Genomic DNA, 16,734 nt, shown 5'->3' on the forward strand with positions numbered 1-16,734 from the left:
ACTAAATTATCAGCAGGGATGTTTCATTATCAATGAATAACAACATGTGAAGACAATGCAGCTTTACCTTCAAATGTCTCAGTTCTGCTGGAACACCTTCTTATACATTTTATATGGTTCTTCTGGAAACAAAATTCTGCTTTTCCATCAATTTAACATTCTTTGTGTATGTTTTGTTTAAAACAGCAGAATCTTACAAAAGCAAATCAGAATAACTTCTGAATGATCTTTCAAAAAATGCTAAGAGATGGAGTACCTCGATCACTACTGAATGCAGAAGGGCAGTTTTTCACTAACTTTAAAGAACAGCATTTTCCTAATGTAATGGTTTTATAGAACACCATTCTGACTAATATAATTGAAAACGGTGTAAGATGAGGTGCTCTGAAAGACTCAATATATGCAACGATAAAGATTAATATTGTGTCTTTCCACAAGTGTTGTGGACTATCTTCTAATACTGACCCCTTTGTAAAACAGAAAAGTCAAAAGAAATGAACAGCTAACAGATTATCCATTTTTTAAGATGAAAGTGGATACTGTAACTGGCTGGTTTGAGAGGATCTATATTCCAAAACAGGCTTGCCCTTCTGCAGCTGGACAGTTTGCATAGCCAGCTGGAACTCTCTCCAGTGAGCTTCAGGCTTGGAGAGTCTGGAGCTCAGCCAGTTTCCTTCATCAGTGCTGGCTGCCCTTAGGCAAGCCAGCTGTAATCTTCCTCTTCCGGAAAAGTCCCAGGCAAGATTGCCAGGAGTTCTTTGCTGTGCTCTGATTTTGGGGAGCACTAAGAACTGTGAAGTGTGTTATCATTATCACTACAAAAAAAGTCAATACTTACAAACAACTACTAGCGTGATATGAGATGATGTTGGGTTGTCTGCTTGGCACATGAGCCGATGACTGTTGTGGAATATAGGATTTTTTATTCAGTATCTCCTATTATCTGATGCTGCTATTGTCTGTACAGAACTAATCTGAGGGACATTAAGAAGTGTTTGGTTAATGTAATGTTTGGCTCTGTTAACCAGTTTTGTTACTGATAAATTAAAAACAAATACAGAAACCCAGTTTTACAATAAAGCCAATGAATTTTCATTTTTTACATATTCATTCTGCACTAAATATTTTCTAGAAGTATTAAGCATAATTTTGCTCCAGTTCACCACCTTCTGAAAATAGAGATGCCACCTCACGTGATTAAAATTTAGTCTCTTCAATGCAGTTGTCAATTCCCTCATGTTGCATATGTACGTTGAATGACAAAGCAACTCTTCACACTGTTAGTCTCTACTCCCATTAATGTCACAATTGCTTGTTTTGTGTATGCACAGGCACATTTGAGAGAGAGAACGTATGTGAATGTTAAGACTGTCTTAAATGAATTTGGATTTATTCCACTCAGAAAATGTTCCAGAAGAGCTATAATCATAAGAGAAAATCTCTATGAATTTTTCTTTGTTCTACATCAGTATTTCTCACAGGTGGAATGTAGCCTACCTAACAGTCAAAGAAGTGTTCAGAATGAGTTGAAAAACACTGGAAAATGTAGTGCTAGCTGGCAGCGGCTTTGCCCTAGGATTGCGATGTGAGAGCAGACTGGATGTACTGGCCATGAACCTTTATACCTGTAAGGAATCTGCTAGCTGCTGTCAAAAATTTGCTTTCTGCAGGCCGGAGAGTAATTTGTACACCTACTGCCTGTAATCAAAACCAGTTCCTTTTCCCCTACCTTGAAGAACAAATGCTATTGTCAATTCAGTCTTACAAGATAGAGACAAACAGGAGCTAGAAAAGTCTAAGGAACACTTTTCTAAATAATAAAACAGTCCAGAAGAGGTGGAGAGAAAAAATCTCAGAAAAAAAATTCACATGGCTGGATGGAAAGCAGTCAAGTTAAGGTGCAAAACATCCACATCTTCTGTGTATTACAAAAGCTGAAGCAAGGTGTCTAAAAACCAAGTCAGATGTTCTTACACCTTAAAACTGTGCTCACAGAAGGCTGGTAAAATTAATATAATTTCATTTTAAATTTAGTAATTTAACTGCCAGAACACCCACATTTTCAAACTGTGTACTGCCACTTAAAAATAATAAGCATTCTCCCTCCATGCCTCCTAAAACCTATTTCCTTTATAGAGCCTATAAATTCAAGGATAGAAGGTATTACAACATCACACCTGTACTTCTGAATCTAGATAATATACATTGTTCCAGCTTGACACACTTTCTGGAACTTTAATTTTGAAACCTAAGACAAGTACTTCACTCACACATACATAGAAGCTACAGACCAAAATTCTTACATCTTTGTTCAGAAGGATGATAATGCCTGTAAGAACTCAGAGTCTTCGTAAAAATCCTAAACATGTTTTAATTACAAGTGTACATACACTCACAGGATCTTATGCAACAAGACAAACTCATCATCCTCTCAATAACTAAATAAATTGTGGCCCTATTGGTAATGCCTCTGCAATTAATAAATCTTATCATGTAAAACTCCAGCCTGCTCAGTAAGTTTCAGTAAATAAAGTACAGAAAACAAAACATACTGATTCAAAATTTTATAACTACATATAGAATAGTTAAAAATGAGCTACTGAATTTTAATGTACCAGAGGAAGCAAAGCAACATACCTAAAAGTTATACTCTTACCTATAAGTCTTAAGTTTTCTGTTCTAAATCTGTAATTAATTCAAATTCCACTGTGATCATATAACATCCGTATTTCAGAAAAAAAGGCCAAGAACATAAGCTTTTCTTAAATTTAAGATATGTTAATAATGTAATCTAAATTAATGGTTCAGCATGTATGTAAACAACCATAAGATGAACTGTTACTGCACATCGTAGAATATGATATAAAAAAAAAACATTTCCCAAACAAATTGAAATAAAAATAACACTAAAAACTGCTATTTAATCTGTATACAACAGTACCTACCAGTTGAGAACTCTGATTTGACTGTACCACCTTAACCTGAGGAGGCTGCACTGTATTTGATACAGAGACTGTGCAAATGTTGTTTGGTTGCCTTATTCCTATTGTCTGCGTTGTGACAATGGAGGAAATATTTCCAGAGGCAGATTGAGGTATAACTTGTGATAGCTTGGTTTGTTGAAGCGACTGCTGAGACGGTTGTCCTTGCAAAACTGAATGTTGACTATTCAGTAATGATTGTCTCAATGCAGGTAGACTTTTCTAAAAACAGAAAAAAAGTTTATGAAATATCAAATTTACCAGGTTGCCTAAAATAAAATCTTCTGAAATTTGCTGTAAACCTAACTAAAAGATTACATCTCTCTTCCCAATTGTACAACCTACTTCTTCATGAAAAAGAAAAAATACTGAACACGTAAGAGGGAAAGCTCAGTTTACAATTTCAGTAAGCTTTCAATTTGTATTTAGCAACTCTGCAGACTCCGACATGCCCTAATTCCACTGTTATGGTAAAATATAATCCTCCTCCCCAAGCCAAGACCATCTAGAACTTGTAGCTTAGGTCTCTGGAAGGGCAAAAAATGGAAAGACAAAAGGCAGAAAAGTAGGAACAACCTACTGAATGCTAGAAGTAAACTGCACCAATTTACTTCTCCTGACATGCCTCCAGTACCTAGGAACAAGATAATTTAACTGCTGATGCCCTACAGCAATAGTTGTTTACTGTATTACTACTGATCTAATGTATTCTGACTGCTTTAGAAAAGTGTACTATTGTACGCTTCATGTTCAGACCAATTCGACCAAAAAACACAGTTCCAAAAGGCTATACCGTACCTTCATGAATAAACTTCTTACTTTTTAAGTGGTAGCAGTGTTCTTTTGAAGTGTTCTCCCTCAGGCAGCTGTAGAACACGAGTGTTTAACTTGAGCTATAACCCTTCCTAAATTTCTAATATTTATTTAAAATTTAACGTCTGTTGCCAAGAAAGGACTTCAAAGGAAAGAAACAAGTTAAAACCTGTGTTCAAGCTAAACTCACTGTAGAGTAAGAGCAGGAAAAAGAACAAAAAAGGGTTAATGATAACTTGAAAAAAAACAAAAGCAAGGGGAGAGAGTTCTGAAGAAAAGATGGAAAAAAAAAAAAAAAAGAGGGAATCTTCCCTAAACTGGGAATTTTTGCATGAGAAGAAAAATGCTTTCAAAACAACAGTTGTAGCTTTGTTAGAGCATAATTAAGCATGGTTTGTATGTGTCCAATCTTGCATATAGAAGCTATTTTAGGTAATGTAGGAAAAAAACCAGAAGTTATATTTACCCCTACATTTACTACTGCAGGATCAATGAATCTGTTTGGAATCGCATCAGAATTTCTATATGAAAAGTTGCAGATTACAGGTAGAATCAACTTATCAATTATTTCCATGGCATTATCCAGTTCAGTTTTTCATCCTCACAATTACACCTGAATTGAAAGTTCTTAATGTCTCAAACTTAGATTACAATAAACAATATGGAGAAAGTCTAATTATTTGAAGCATTTTATAGACCTTGTAACTCTTCCAGTGAAAATGGTGTACTTTTCAGAAATTGACTACACAGAAAAGTTAATGCATTTTAACAGTAAAGAAACACTACAGAATAAACAGCACATCATTTCCAAACAAAGCAGTAACCACTTTTATAAACAAATCTGATTAATAAATTGTTCTAGTACAAGGCTACTCAAGCAGTAAGCTCCAGATCAGCTCTGAACCACACATAAATTTTGCTTAAACCTAAATTAAGGTCTCAAACAGGAGATCTCCCCGCTGTGGGAAATCCCTCTTTCTTACCATTCTCTCAACCTGCTGGGTGCAGCTAACTGGGGTACATAGCCAAGACTCCCAATCAGGAAGGGAATAAGCAGCACCTGGCTGGCTATTAGAGGTGAGTATTGCATGAGTTTCAGCTGAGCAGATTTCAGTAGAAATCCTCACCACAAAGTAAATATTGAGTACTCCTGCTTTAGACAGGTGAAATTAATTCCACTTAAAAAGCATTCTCTAAAACTCAAAGTACTCACACTTCCATTGAAATAAATTTATCTAAACAATATTCACATTACCTTAAGGAAAGGTACAAGATATGGCTGAGGAGATGATTTAAGTTCTGATTGAAGGCGGCCTGTAAATTCTTCTGGATCAATCTTTGCATCCTTGGAGGGATAAATAAATAAATAACCATCAATAATTCAGTTCTGTTGTTTGGTTGTTTTTCCAGATAATGAGAACAAGTTCACATATTTAAAAATGTCCACATGTGGTATACGTGCGTATTTACATACATGCACACACACATATTTACCTGATTCTTAATTTCTTTTTAAAAAAATATTAATCCACACAGAGGTTGTTGAAGTAGACTGACAAGTGATTATAAAATCTGCCAGCTCTTATAATAAGAAAACAGCTTTACTTGATTTCAAAGACAGTTTTGAAGGTCCAGTTTGAATTAGTAGAGTATATGTACACACTTACATAAAGCATATTTATGCATATATAAGAAGTACACATATAATTATAGATAAAAACATTCACCTATTTATACATATATTCATAAAATATAAGCTTAGTAAATATATATATAATATAATCTATATATTTATAGTTCACTAAGTAGTAAATACAGGAGAACTGTGTAATCTTGATACATTTTTCAGATACTTCCAGTACAATCAGGTTGTTAGACAGAGAGAAAAAGAAACAAACCAATATAACCTCCACTAAATAAATATATTTCTTATATATGTGCCCCATTATTTTAAAATACTCTAAGTAGCTATCTTGACTTAGTTACTGTTTCTTAGTTATCAAAACTTAAAATGAGTTTTTACTGGAACCATAGAATCTTATGGCCTAATTGTTGCTACTTGAAACATTTTAAGAGTTGTTTAAACTATACTGGATTCTGTCAATGAATTCGAAGATATAGGTATCAACTACTTTCAAGTGCAAACTCTTCAAAGATTGATACCTTTTAAGAAGGTTGACCATTTCTCCAACTCTAAAGTAGTACCTGTTTGCAGTGCGTTTATACAACTCTGAAATATCTGTTGCACTGAAGACTACTCATGTTAACCTTTTTTCCAAGCTGAAGGATTCAGTTCAGCTGAAAGACAGCTTTTGCTCTATAAATTCACTCACAGTAAAGGCTCCATGCAGGGGCATCTACCTGGAGAACTGTTTAGACTCTGTAGATTAGCAAAGTACTATTTCTTCAGCTCCTGAAACTCTCAATCACATTGTGCAGATTTCTACATTCATATTGTGGTTAAAACATTAATTAGCTTTTTACTTTTTCAGAAAAGTTCATAGTTGGAGGAAAATAAACTTAATGAATCCTCAAGGAAAAAAAAAAAATATATATATATATAAACTTAAATTTTCCACAGACCAAAGAATTATCTACTAAAACACGATTATTTTTGATTAATCCATACTAAATATTCTGTTGTATTTCCTCTTTCAGAATATAAGAGAAAGCCTACCTTATCAGATATCTATTAAACAAGTTAAATAGATAATTAACGTTAGTGAAAGGTAACTAAATATTTACCAACAAATCCTGAACCAGAGCTTTCACATTGCGGGACGTTTCTGGAGAAGGTGAATTATGAGAAGCAAGCTTTATAAGAGTAGCTAAAAAGTTTTTGCATTTTTTCACATTTTCTTGCATTTCCTGCAAAAGCCAAAGAAAATAAAAATCAGACACCCAATTTTCCAAGTATGATCACTGTACATTCCAATCGCTATACATAGAGACAGTGATTAAATTGTTCTAATTCGAGAAGGAGATATTGCATGTACAGCAGCAGCTATTTTGCTATTGCTGTTAGTTACCTGGCATTTATTTTGTTTCTTATTTAACTGAACATCATACTTCATAATGACTAACAGAGGTCAGTGAAAGAAATATTTAATATCTTACAGTCTGATTTCATAGAAATAACTATAAATGCAAGAACTAATGTAACAATTTGTTGGAGATGCATTCTCCTTTGGAATGCACAATGTACAGCATTTCCTAAATTATTTTAATTTGTTAAATTATTGATTCAATATGTTTTTGTACAAAGCAGCTACAACACTAAAATCAAAATAGAAATCAAATTCTATCATACCCAATGTTTTTCAACAGCATAAGATCAGATGCTCTTACTTTTCAAGATATTTTTGTATGCCATAATTTGGTCCTAGAACTCTGAGAACCAGAAATACCACACTTCAACTTAACCACGCGTTTTCACTTATTTATGAATATATGGCAAGATGAAGACAACTAGCCACAGTTGTTCTCCCCTCTCAGAATTTGTATTCCACTTAGTTGAAATGAGTGGAAGGGTTTCTGTTTTGTAACATAATTGTTTCATCGTGGGAAGTAGGCCTGCATGAAACTTTCCACCTCTGAATAGATCTGAGAAGTTCATAAAATATTAAGAAAACCAAATGACTAATATTTTAATACTTACCTGTGATACAACTGTAGTTCCAGGTACAGGAGAGCTTGGTATGACTTGGGGCTGTGCTGGCACTTGTGCTGTTGTATGAGGTGGAAGTGGGAGCCGAGGCTGACTCTGGTTTTGTGCTGCAGCTTGAGTTTGTGCACCAGTAATTACTGCAGGCTGTTGAGATGTTGGTGTTCCCGTTGATACTGTAGTCTTGAATATATTTTGAGCATTTGTTGTAGCTACTGACACCTATGAGTATTTTATGTTGGAAAACAGATCATTCTTTTAAATCATTCACCCAACCACAAAGTTCTTAGAAGTCTGACAAGAAAGTTTACTTCTGTTCAAATACACCTTTACTGACAAAATAAAACATTATTTATGGTAACACTAATTTTGTTACCATTTAACCACACTGAAGTCAATCTCATTTAAATTTCTTTTTATTACAAAAACCAGTGTACAACTAAAAATGAGTTATTACCCAGTCCTTTAAGATGATTGTTCTGATGCTACTTCTTTAACTCAACTTTTTGTAGATTTGTCCCTGGACATAAACAAGATAATTCCCAATGATGTCTTGTCATGTCATCTGGTTTACAATGCTCTATACCACAGTTACAGCTCAGATCCAGATTACACAAATGCATCAACACAGTTTCACAGCCTAATTTGAGCCCAAGGGCTGCATATGTGCTTTAGCCTTTACAAAAAGAACTGTCATTGATGTAGCTGGGCCATATGTAAGGATCCTGCTGCACACTCCTTAATCTCAGAAGGCTGGAAAGTTTATCAGGCTGAACAGAGGATCACATGCACACACGCTCAGTCCAGTTCAGCACTGACACAATCTGACTAAATATGCCACCCTTCCCAGTGCCAAAAAGTCTCAAACTGACACACCAAATGGCACTGCAGAAACTAGAGAGCTCAGCCAGGCAGCATAGCATGCTGAGCAGAACCTATTAGGACTTCTTGATCCAACCTACCTGCAGAGTTCTGGCGCAGACACAGAACAAGCTGACCCAGGCACCTGCTCTGCGATGCATGGTGTACACTGTGGCGCTGGTGACCACGCAGCCATAGACACCACAGCTCTCGACAGGGGACAAACCTAGTGCTACGTGTCCACCACTGAAATAACACTAATGAGCCCAACTGATTTTTTACTTTAAAAAAGAAAAAATATTGAAATTATACTAGCCATTTTTTTCTATTAGCTAGGAAACAACAGCAAATCAAATATAGGCTATCATCCAACACCCTCATAAAACAGACAGTCGATCAATTCATTATTGATTTTTATGCTTGTGATAAAAATAAACATATTGAGATTTCTCATTAAAATTCACATTAGGAAAACCAAATGATTATAAACAAAACTTCTTACTCCACCTTTTGCTTTTTATATTCTCAGTACTTACTGTGGTATGTGACAGAATAGAGCCTCCTGGCAGAGTCGCAGCAGCTGTAGCACTAACAGGTGTTGCAGTTGACTGAACAACTTTGGCTTGCACTGGAAGTCCAAGGCGGACAGTAGATGTGGCTACAGAAGTTGGTTGCTAATAAAGGAAAAACAAGCAACTTAATTATTAGTTATATGTAATATTTGCATGTAATTATTCATCAACACATGAGTTTCTAATCGGCAGGAACACATATTGGTTCTTTCTATATACACTTGCTTTTTCTATGAATTTTTCTCAAAGCAAATGAATACTGGGAGAAAGTTTAGACAGCAAAAAAGAATTTATTTTCCAGGATAATATACCAATCAGCCCAGCAACACCAGCTACTGGATATCTATCTTCTGTACTCGAGGGAATAAATACATTTTTAAAATCTACCTGACATCTGAGGAAAAAAAAAAGGCAACTTTTTTTTGGTTTCTGTTTCTGTTTTGCTTTGTTTGTTTGGATAGCTCTCAAGATTTTTTTTCTCTTGAGTTTGGATATCTTCCATGCTGAGGTAGCCTACAGGCAATAAACAGCATCATCACAAATAGGTAGAATTGTGTGTCTTTATAGAAGAATTATCATTAATATTTCTTAGGATTTAAAATGCCCTATTTCTTTTCTCAATTGTAGAGAAGACCACTAGCTTAAATTTCACTGGTCATATGAAACTACATGTACCTGAAGAATGCTTGCATTTATAAATATGAACACTGCATATCTTGTTCATCTGCTTATGATCAGTTTCTGAGCTAAAATGCTGTCAGCCCCCTTCTTGTCAGTACTGCTTACAGAAGTGGGGATTTACAAAGAAAGGAGATAAGCAGGCAAACTTCTGACATCATTCAGTTCCAAGAAAGATCTGCAGCCAGAACTCTGTAAATATATACATAGCTCAGACTACTGGCTACAGAATTTTACTCAATTAATAAATGTTCTCAATTCATCATAAGAATGTGCTCTGGAAAAAAAAAATCCCATATAATTAAAACATGAAATTTCAGTATCGTAATAGTATGTTATCCAACTAAGTGTACAACACATTCCATACACAATACTCCACCGTGCCAGATCACACAAGCGAGCTGTGCTATGTTAAGACTAAAATGCATCCTATATTAAAAATCACTAGTGGTAATAGCTTTTGATGCAAAGTTGCAGTAAAATCTATTAATGAGTTAGACAAGAAGAAAAAGCCTTACGACCATAGAACTGCAAAGAAATTAATGCAACTTTTTACTACCATGGTTCCAAATCTCAAATATACTAAAAAGTTAAATGTGAAATGAGTGGATCAGAAACATCAGAATTTCCCTCTGTTATTTCCAAGCATCATGAAAATTGTATTAAAATCACAACTACGAGTTGCCAGAAGACACCATAAGAACTCCCAGCACAAACACATCAACAAAGTCTAGTAAAATAATTACAATTTAGAAGCTATCAGCTGTATTTTCTATGAAGGGAAAACTGTAAATAAAAGTCAAGAGAAATATATAGGGAAAAAAAAAACCACAAGAACTATCAATGTTATATAAGAAAATCATAAACCAATGTATCAAGCTCCTGCAGGAACATGAAGATTTTGTAATGATCTTTAAAGAACAACTGCTAAGGCTTGGTATGAGAGTAGTTAATTTCCAAAATTACTAACCAAGCCCAAGAAAGGGATGCATTTTCAAATCTAGCTGTATTATTTTTGAAAAGATACATCATGTATTTTGCATTTCCTAAATATATAAATGTAACGCTTAAGAGGCTTTTTCACTGCACCTGTAAATTAACACGCAAAGAAACCAGGACATGAATGAATACTCCATCACAAATCTCCACAGGGACGCTTGAGAATATTTAAGATAGCCTTTCGCATGCAGACTTGAGTTGGCTCTTTCCATGCAAGGAGGTTAACTGTTCTAAGCAGGGCACAGCACAATGCAGATCTGGAAGCATGGATTTGAAATGGATCTGGCCAACTTGGAGGATGGATGTCCCGAGATTCTTTCTGTCTGCACAAGTCATGCAGATAACCCAAGTTACTCCACTTGCAGGGTGCAGTAAGTCACTTCCACAGAAACAGTCAGTGCACATTATAATCGTTTACAGAAGGAGCCAGTGTGAAATTACTCTGGGTGCTGTAAATTCACTCCTTAAATAACTACATCTTAACTTTCCTATGTAGACCTTCTCACCAGTTCTCTGGACACATAAGTAGCAAGGCAAAGCTCGAGGCATAAACAGGAGCAAACTGCTTTGTACCTGCTGCACACAAGTGAGCTGCTGTTATATTTGAAGGAACATTCAAAAGGATGCATTTGAAAAAGCAGGCCACATGAATATGGAAAAACTGCATTGAAATACACAGGAAATATTTGCCACTGCTAAGGCAGGACTACACAAACTTTGGGAATTGCTTTGTGTACTCGCAGCTTTTTAAAATCAAAGTCATTCAAACTGCCACAGGTTAGTACACCGATGTCAGTAAACCGCTGGAAACAAGTTGGTGGTATAGCTGTATTCTGTACCACAGTACCACCTACTGATGTACACTCGGGGTGCCAGTGTTAAGGAACACTACTAGGGGACACAGGCCTCACCTGACACCACTGCTGGAGTGCATTTAAGGGAAAAAAGAAAGAAAAAGAAAGAAGGAAAGAAAGAAAAACACAAAAGGGAAGTAGGGCACGAGGAGAGGCACAGCAAACCAAAGGATCTGGTGGGTAAAAAGTGGGTAAATTTTAGTTAGATTCTTCTCTGCCTCAATGACACAGTGTTTGTGCTGCTGCACAAATATTCTCTTGCATGCCAATACAGGTAACCTAATGTGAATACGCCTATGCCATACACTTATGAGTGCACAACATGAAAAGTGGAATGTTAGTGACTTGGTGTGGTCATGGCTGTAAGTGGGGACAACAACATCAAAACAAACACAAAAAGTTAACCAGTATATTTAATTGTTCACTTAATATATTTATTTTCTACTTATAAAAAGAGGCCAATAATCCCCTCAACTGTATTGTTGAGAAAGTTATTGGAGGGGTGAGCATTGCAAAAGAAACCCTGTTTAGTTATTAATACCCACTTCAAAAAGATGCTTAGAAACTAATCAGCAAATAAGCCTGAAGCAATCCATTGAACAGCTGAGGAAGAAAATATCACATAATTCTTCACAAAGTTGTTGAACCTACACATTTTAGAATTTAAGCAAATTAGTAACGTGATCATGTAGTACAAAGCACGTGCACATGGGAGCCACTACTACATTGCTCAGGAATTCAGCATTTCCTAATCCTTGCAAGCTTGATTTTAAAGACCTACTAATGTTTGGGAGTTCTGTAGGCATGATACTTTAAGAAGTTGAAAAATTGTATGTTAACATTACAGAAAGCTAAACAGCCAAATGTGTGGAAGGAAAATGGTTTCATGGTTGAAGCATAGCCAAGACTTTGGCATTTCACCCTACCTGCCCTGCTAACACAAATTTCTTTTCCAGAATACTGAATGAGAGAAACAAGCCTCAAAACTGTCTATACAGAAATACAATGGGATAGCTAATTGGATAATAAAGTTAATGCACTTCAGGAAACAACAAAGATTTCTCAATTTGCTTACAATTTACTTAGAAGTAAAATAAGCCCTTATCAGGGAAGCAGGAAGGATGTGAAAGCCAGGAAAAATAAATACACAAACCAGAAAAAATATGTCAAAATTGTAAAACAACAGAAATACAAATACAGGTAAAGTGTATCATCAGAACTACCTCAGACTTGACAAGCTCAGCTTTAACGAGAAGAGCTTCTCAAACATCAACAATTAGAGAACTTATGATGGTAAAGGCCAAGCTGCTGCTTAACACTGCTCTTCTCTGTATGATGCACTTCTTTCTTCTTGCTGTCCAGAAGCACCTTAATTTTGTAACCAACTTCAAATAATTTTAATTGAAAAATTTGTGTTTCTCCTTTTTGGTTATGAAAATAAAACTAACGGGGTATGACAGTCCTGAAAACCAGCAAACAAGTATGTGCCACATCAAAAGCATGAAAAACCATCAACTGTGCAAATGAAAAGCGTAGATAAACAAAAGAAACTCACCAGAGAAAAACTAGATGGCAGCACCTACCCATTTTTCATAATTTTACAAGCACAGGCTTCCTAACAAGATATGGAGACAGAAGCGTAACACAAACTAAATAATAGTGCCAAAAGTCTTCATCTCTGAAGTATATGGTGATGCAAGTAAACCTGTGCTTTTTTGATCTACTTGTAGTGGAAGACTCCAGAACATTTTTTTTCCTAAGATAACTGAAGTTCCATCAAATAATAGCTCATTCTTTACACATCCTGTTCTAGGGTTGACAGAACTGTATGTGCTGTACCATGTTAATGATTTAATATGCAGAAAAAAAAATCATCAAAAACAAAAAGAAATGGAAACAAACGTGTAGAAATAAAAAAAATCAAAGAAAATTATGCACTGTTAATTCAAACCAACATTCACTATAAATTTATTATTTTGTTAAATGTTTTTTTTTTTAAACAAGCATTATCAGTAAGAAAGTATTCACAGTGTAACTTCTTCATGCATCAAAAGTTCATAATAATCCTTCATAAGAGTAAGTTCTTCCTGGTAAAACATGAGCCATTTTAAAAGGTAAGGTTCTGCTAGCTGCACCTACTGGATGAATTGTATTCCTAAACTGAAAAATGTTTTGTTCTTCTATATCTGAACGTTCAGACATATAACTTCCCTTAAAAAAAAACCAAACAAGTGTAGTTAGCTATAGTTAATATCCCTCTCACAGTCATCTACAACCTTATTATCGAGCTGAACTGAAATTATTGTAGTGTACAATTCAAGCTTTTCTTGAATATTTTACTTAAACCACACAGATGCAAATTTAGAAGATCATTGAAATATTACACATATCTTATATTACAGGTACTTGTCTCTACAACTGCTTTCTCTGTACTATTCTGTTATTTTCAAATGCTGATTCTTCAGCCTGAATCCATTCCACTACTCCTGATTGCCCTTCAAACATTGCACGTGCTTCTGTGATGCTCCCATACTCTACAGCCTTTAAGCCCTGCATTAAACTAATCAGAACTGAGACCCCTCCTACAAGGTACTTGCTTAGCTGATTCGCCGGTTTCCAGAATTTTTAACAGAAATTGAATCAAGGTACTATAATCAGAAGAAGTAACTTAAATAGGGAAGCCAAGCACCCCAAAAGAAAGAAACACCAAATTTAAGTTGCAGTGCACCAGTAATTGCAATAATGGTGTGCCTGGTCTAGCTGATGCTTTTATCTTTGTGCATTTATCACACAAAGACTGTAACTCACTGCACGGTTAAAGAAGAGATTACCGTAGGATGAATGGGAATTTGTGTGTCTCAATTTTCCTGAACTTTTCTGTTTGACACTGCAACCACAATACATACTTTTCTACCCAGGGAGGAAAATACTCTTATATGGAGATATTTGAGCTCTGAACCTTCAGCAAGGCAACACACGCTTGTTTTTTAATCAAAGGGAAGAGTTATGCTAAGCTCATATGCTAAATCCTGAGGGAAATTAAACTCTGCTTTCTTCTGCTACTCCTACAGAAAGTTGGCTCTTTCCTCACAGACCGTCCTGGTTGTAAGCACAGCTGCTGAAGTCACAGGAATTTTCCCTCCCAAACAACAGGGAGAAGATCTATCAAACAATGGTCCTGGGATACAGGAAGAAAATCTTGATATATTACCAGGCCAAAGAGGTAGCCTAGAGCCTGTATAGCTGTATGGATTGATTAAGTCAATTCCATTTAAGAACACTTAAAACATTTATTCATTTTCCCCACCTCTTTTTTTTTTTTTTTTTTTTGAGAGAGAGAGAGAGAGGGATTCACAGAGCTGTCAGCCTTAGAGGCACACTCTGTTAGTTTTGCAGACCACCCCTCTTGTTACTTCTGAAGTCATTCCTTCTATATTCCACAGCTCTCACTCTCAGCACTCTGAGTTGCCAAAGCTAACTACCAGATTTTACAATTTCTTTATTAGATAATTTAATAGCCCTTATTTTACATCTAACCACGTAGCTCATAACATACTTTCTTAACATAATTATTTAAAGTGTATACAGAAATTTCATCAGTAACACAGAAAACAATTACTGAGCTGGTACTTGATGCTGGCTAGCAATTAGTACAGACTGAAGTAAAGCAAACAGAGGAGCTATGAAGTAGACATTGAGTAATACATTCTTTGTAGTAAGATCTGATATCCTAGAAAAAGCTTTGACTACGGACCCGCTGGATGAATTCTTTTTCAGTACATACAACTCTCTGCATTTTAGTGCTTCGTCCCTTTTCTTGGCTAACCAGAATGACTACTCAAATAAGTGACACTTCCAAAAACTTAGCATAGTATTTATCACTGGACATTGCCTCCAAAAACTTCTAGTTATAAACTTCCACCTGACCAAATGAAAGTCTAATATCTAGTTCTGATATGATAAAACCTTTAGAATTTAAATTTTTACAATGTGGCTTTAAAATGCTTCAAGCCATTATCTTCAGATTACATTTCAAGGTCAAACATATATACAATAAGCACTGTAAAAATCAAAGAAGAGTCAACACACCACAGTCATTAACGTACAAAAACGTGTATTTTTGAGGGACACTGTTAAATATTTCTTATCTTTCTTAATGACAACAAATAAAGAAATGCAGTACTGCCTGGGCAATGACCAAAGCAATGAATCCTGACTGGCTACAGTACTGTGATTCAAATCCCACCACCTTAAAAATACCCAAACTATTGTATGTTGTAAGGCATTTACCATTCCTAAGGCTTTGCTGGCCTCTATTCTCAAGCTGTTAATTAACACTAATTAGTATAAAGAAATATCTATAATGCTCTGCAGGTTATCTAGCAGAATCCTGCAGAAAAACAACGACATTATCCTAATAGTAGAACTAGCTCCCTCAGATTTTTAGCATCTCTACCACCATGTGAACACACAGTATCCTCAGAGCTTAATTTTTACAAAAACCCAGCAAGTCAGAGTACACTATTTCCACAATCTCAACAGCTTCATATAACTGGAGAACACCTGCCAGAGGCCAATATGATCAACTTCCAACATCTGTTGTGCACACATACAAATTCCAATCTTCTAATAAAGATTGAACACATGCAGCCAAGCAGAACTGTATTTTTGTCATAAGATTATATGTACAATAAAGATGTACTCCTCATACGTTCTCAAATAACAGACTATTTGTTAATATGTAATTTCCTATGAATGTTTCCACTCTGAATTTTAATTCTGAATGCTAGCCACAGCAATTAAGATTGAATGAAAGCTTACAGTATGAAACCAAACCAACTAAACCTAACTCATTTTAGCAGACTGAGGTCATACTCATGGTGCAGTCCCACCCCATGATCTGTTATGCATTTATGCTATACACTCATCTCAGAATCCATTGCTAGAGCGTGTGCTATATATTCTGTCGTAGTCAATAATAAAGAAGTGATGCATTTATTTAAAAGCAAACAAACAAAACAAGAAAGCAAACAGCCAATGACAGACATACAAACTAAATAATGAACATTGTCCAGATTTTTCTTTGTGTCAAATTAGTTAAAAAAAAACCCTGGAAATCAATGTACACTTGTCGCTGTGTTTATTTTCCTGACATCTCACATTTATCTCCAAAGGATTTTTACAAATCTTCTTATCCTTCCAGATATCACAAATTTAGATACTAACCAGCTGCCCTTTCTGCAGAGTTCTTTTACAATATTCCATCTAATACTGCGCATACCCTTTTTTCTGACAGCATAAAGTTTTTCAAA

At 35.4% G+C, this 16,734-nt stretch overlaps 1 protein-coding gene across 5 annotated transcripts in view; it reads right to left on the reverse strand.

Moving 5' to 3' along the window:
- Nucleotides 1-16,734, reverse strand: part of LOC415780 (transcription initiation factor TFIID subunit 4-like) — a 131,621-nt gene that overhangs the window by 108,747 nt on the left and 6,140 nt on the right. For all 5 annotated transcript variants that reach the window (XR_006931209.1, XR_006931208.1, XM_046899656.1 and 2 more), the window contains exons 3-7: nucleotides 8,856-8,993; nucleotides 7,453-7,680; nucleotides 6,540-6,662; nucleotides 5,050-5,139; nucleotides 2,946-3,203 (exon numbers count right to left, since the gene is read on the reverse strand). Coding sequence is in view for 3 of the 5 variants with exons in the window: in XM_046899656.1 (XP_046755612.1) it covers nucleotides 2,946-3,203; nucleotides 5,050-5,139; nucleotides 6,540-6,662; nucleotides 7,453-7,680; nucleotides 8,856-8,993 (837 nt within the window). In the remaining 2 variants the exon portion in view is untranslated. The remainder of the gene's footprint in view (nucleotides 1-2,945; nucleotides 3,204-5,049; nucleotides 5,140-6,539; nucleotides 6,663-7,452; nucleotides 7,681-8,855; nucleotides 8,994-16,734) is intronic.

This window comes from Gallus gallus, chromosome 11, assembly GCF_016699485.2.
Source record: "Gallus gallus isolate bGalGal1 chromosome 11, bGalGal1.mat.broiler.GRCg7b, whole genome shotgun sequence".
NCBI classification, from domain to species: Eukaryota; Metazoa; Chordata; class Aves; order Galliformes; family Phasianidae; genus Gallus; species Gallus gallus.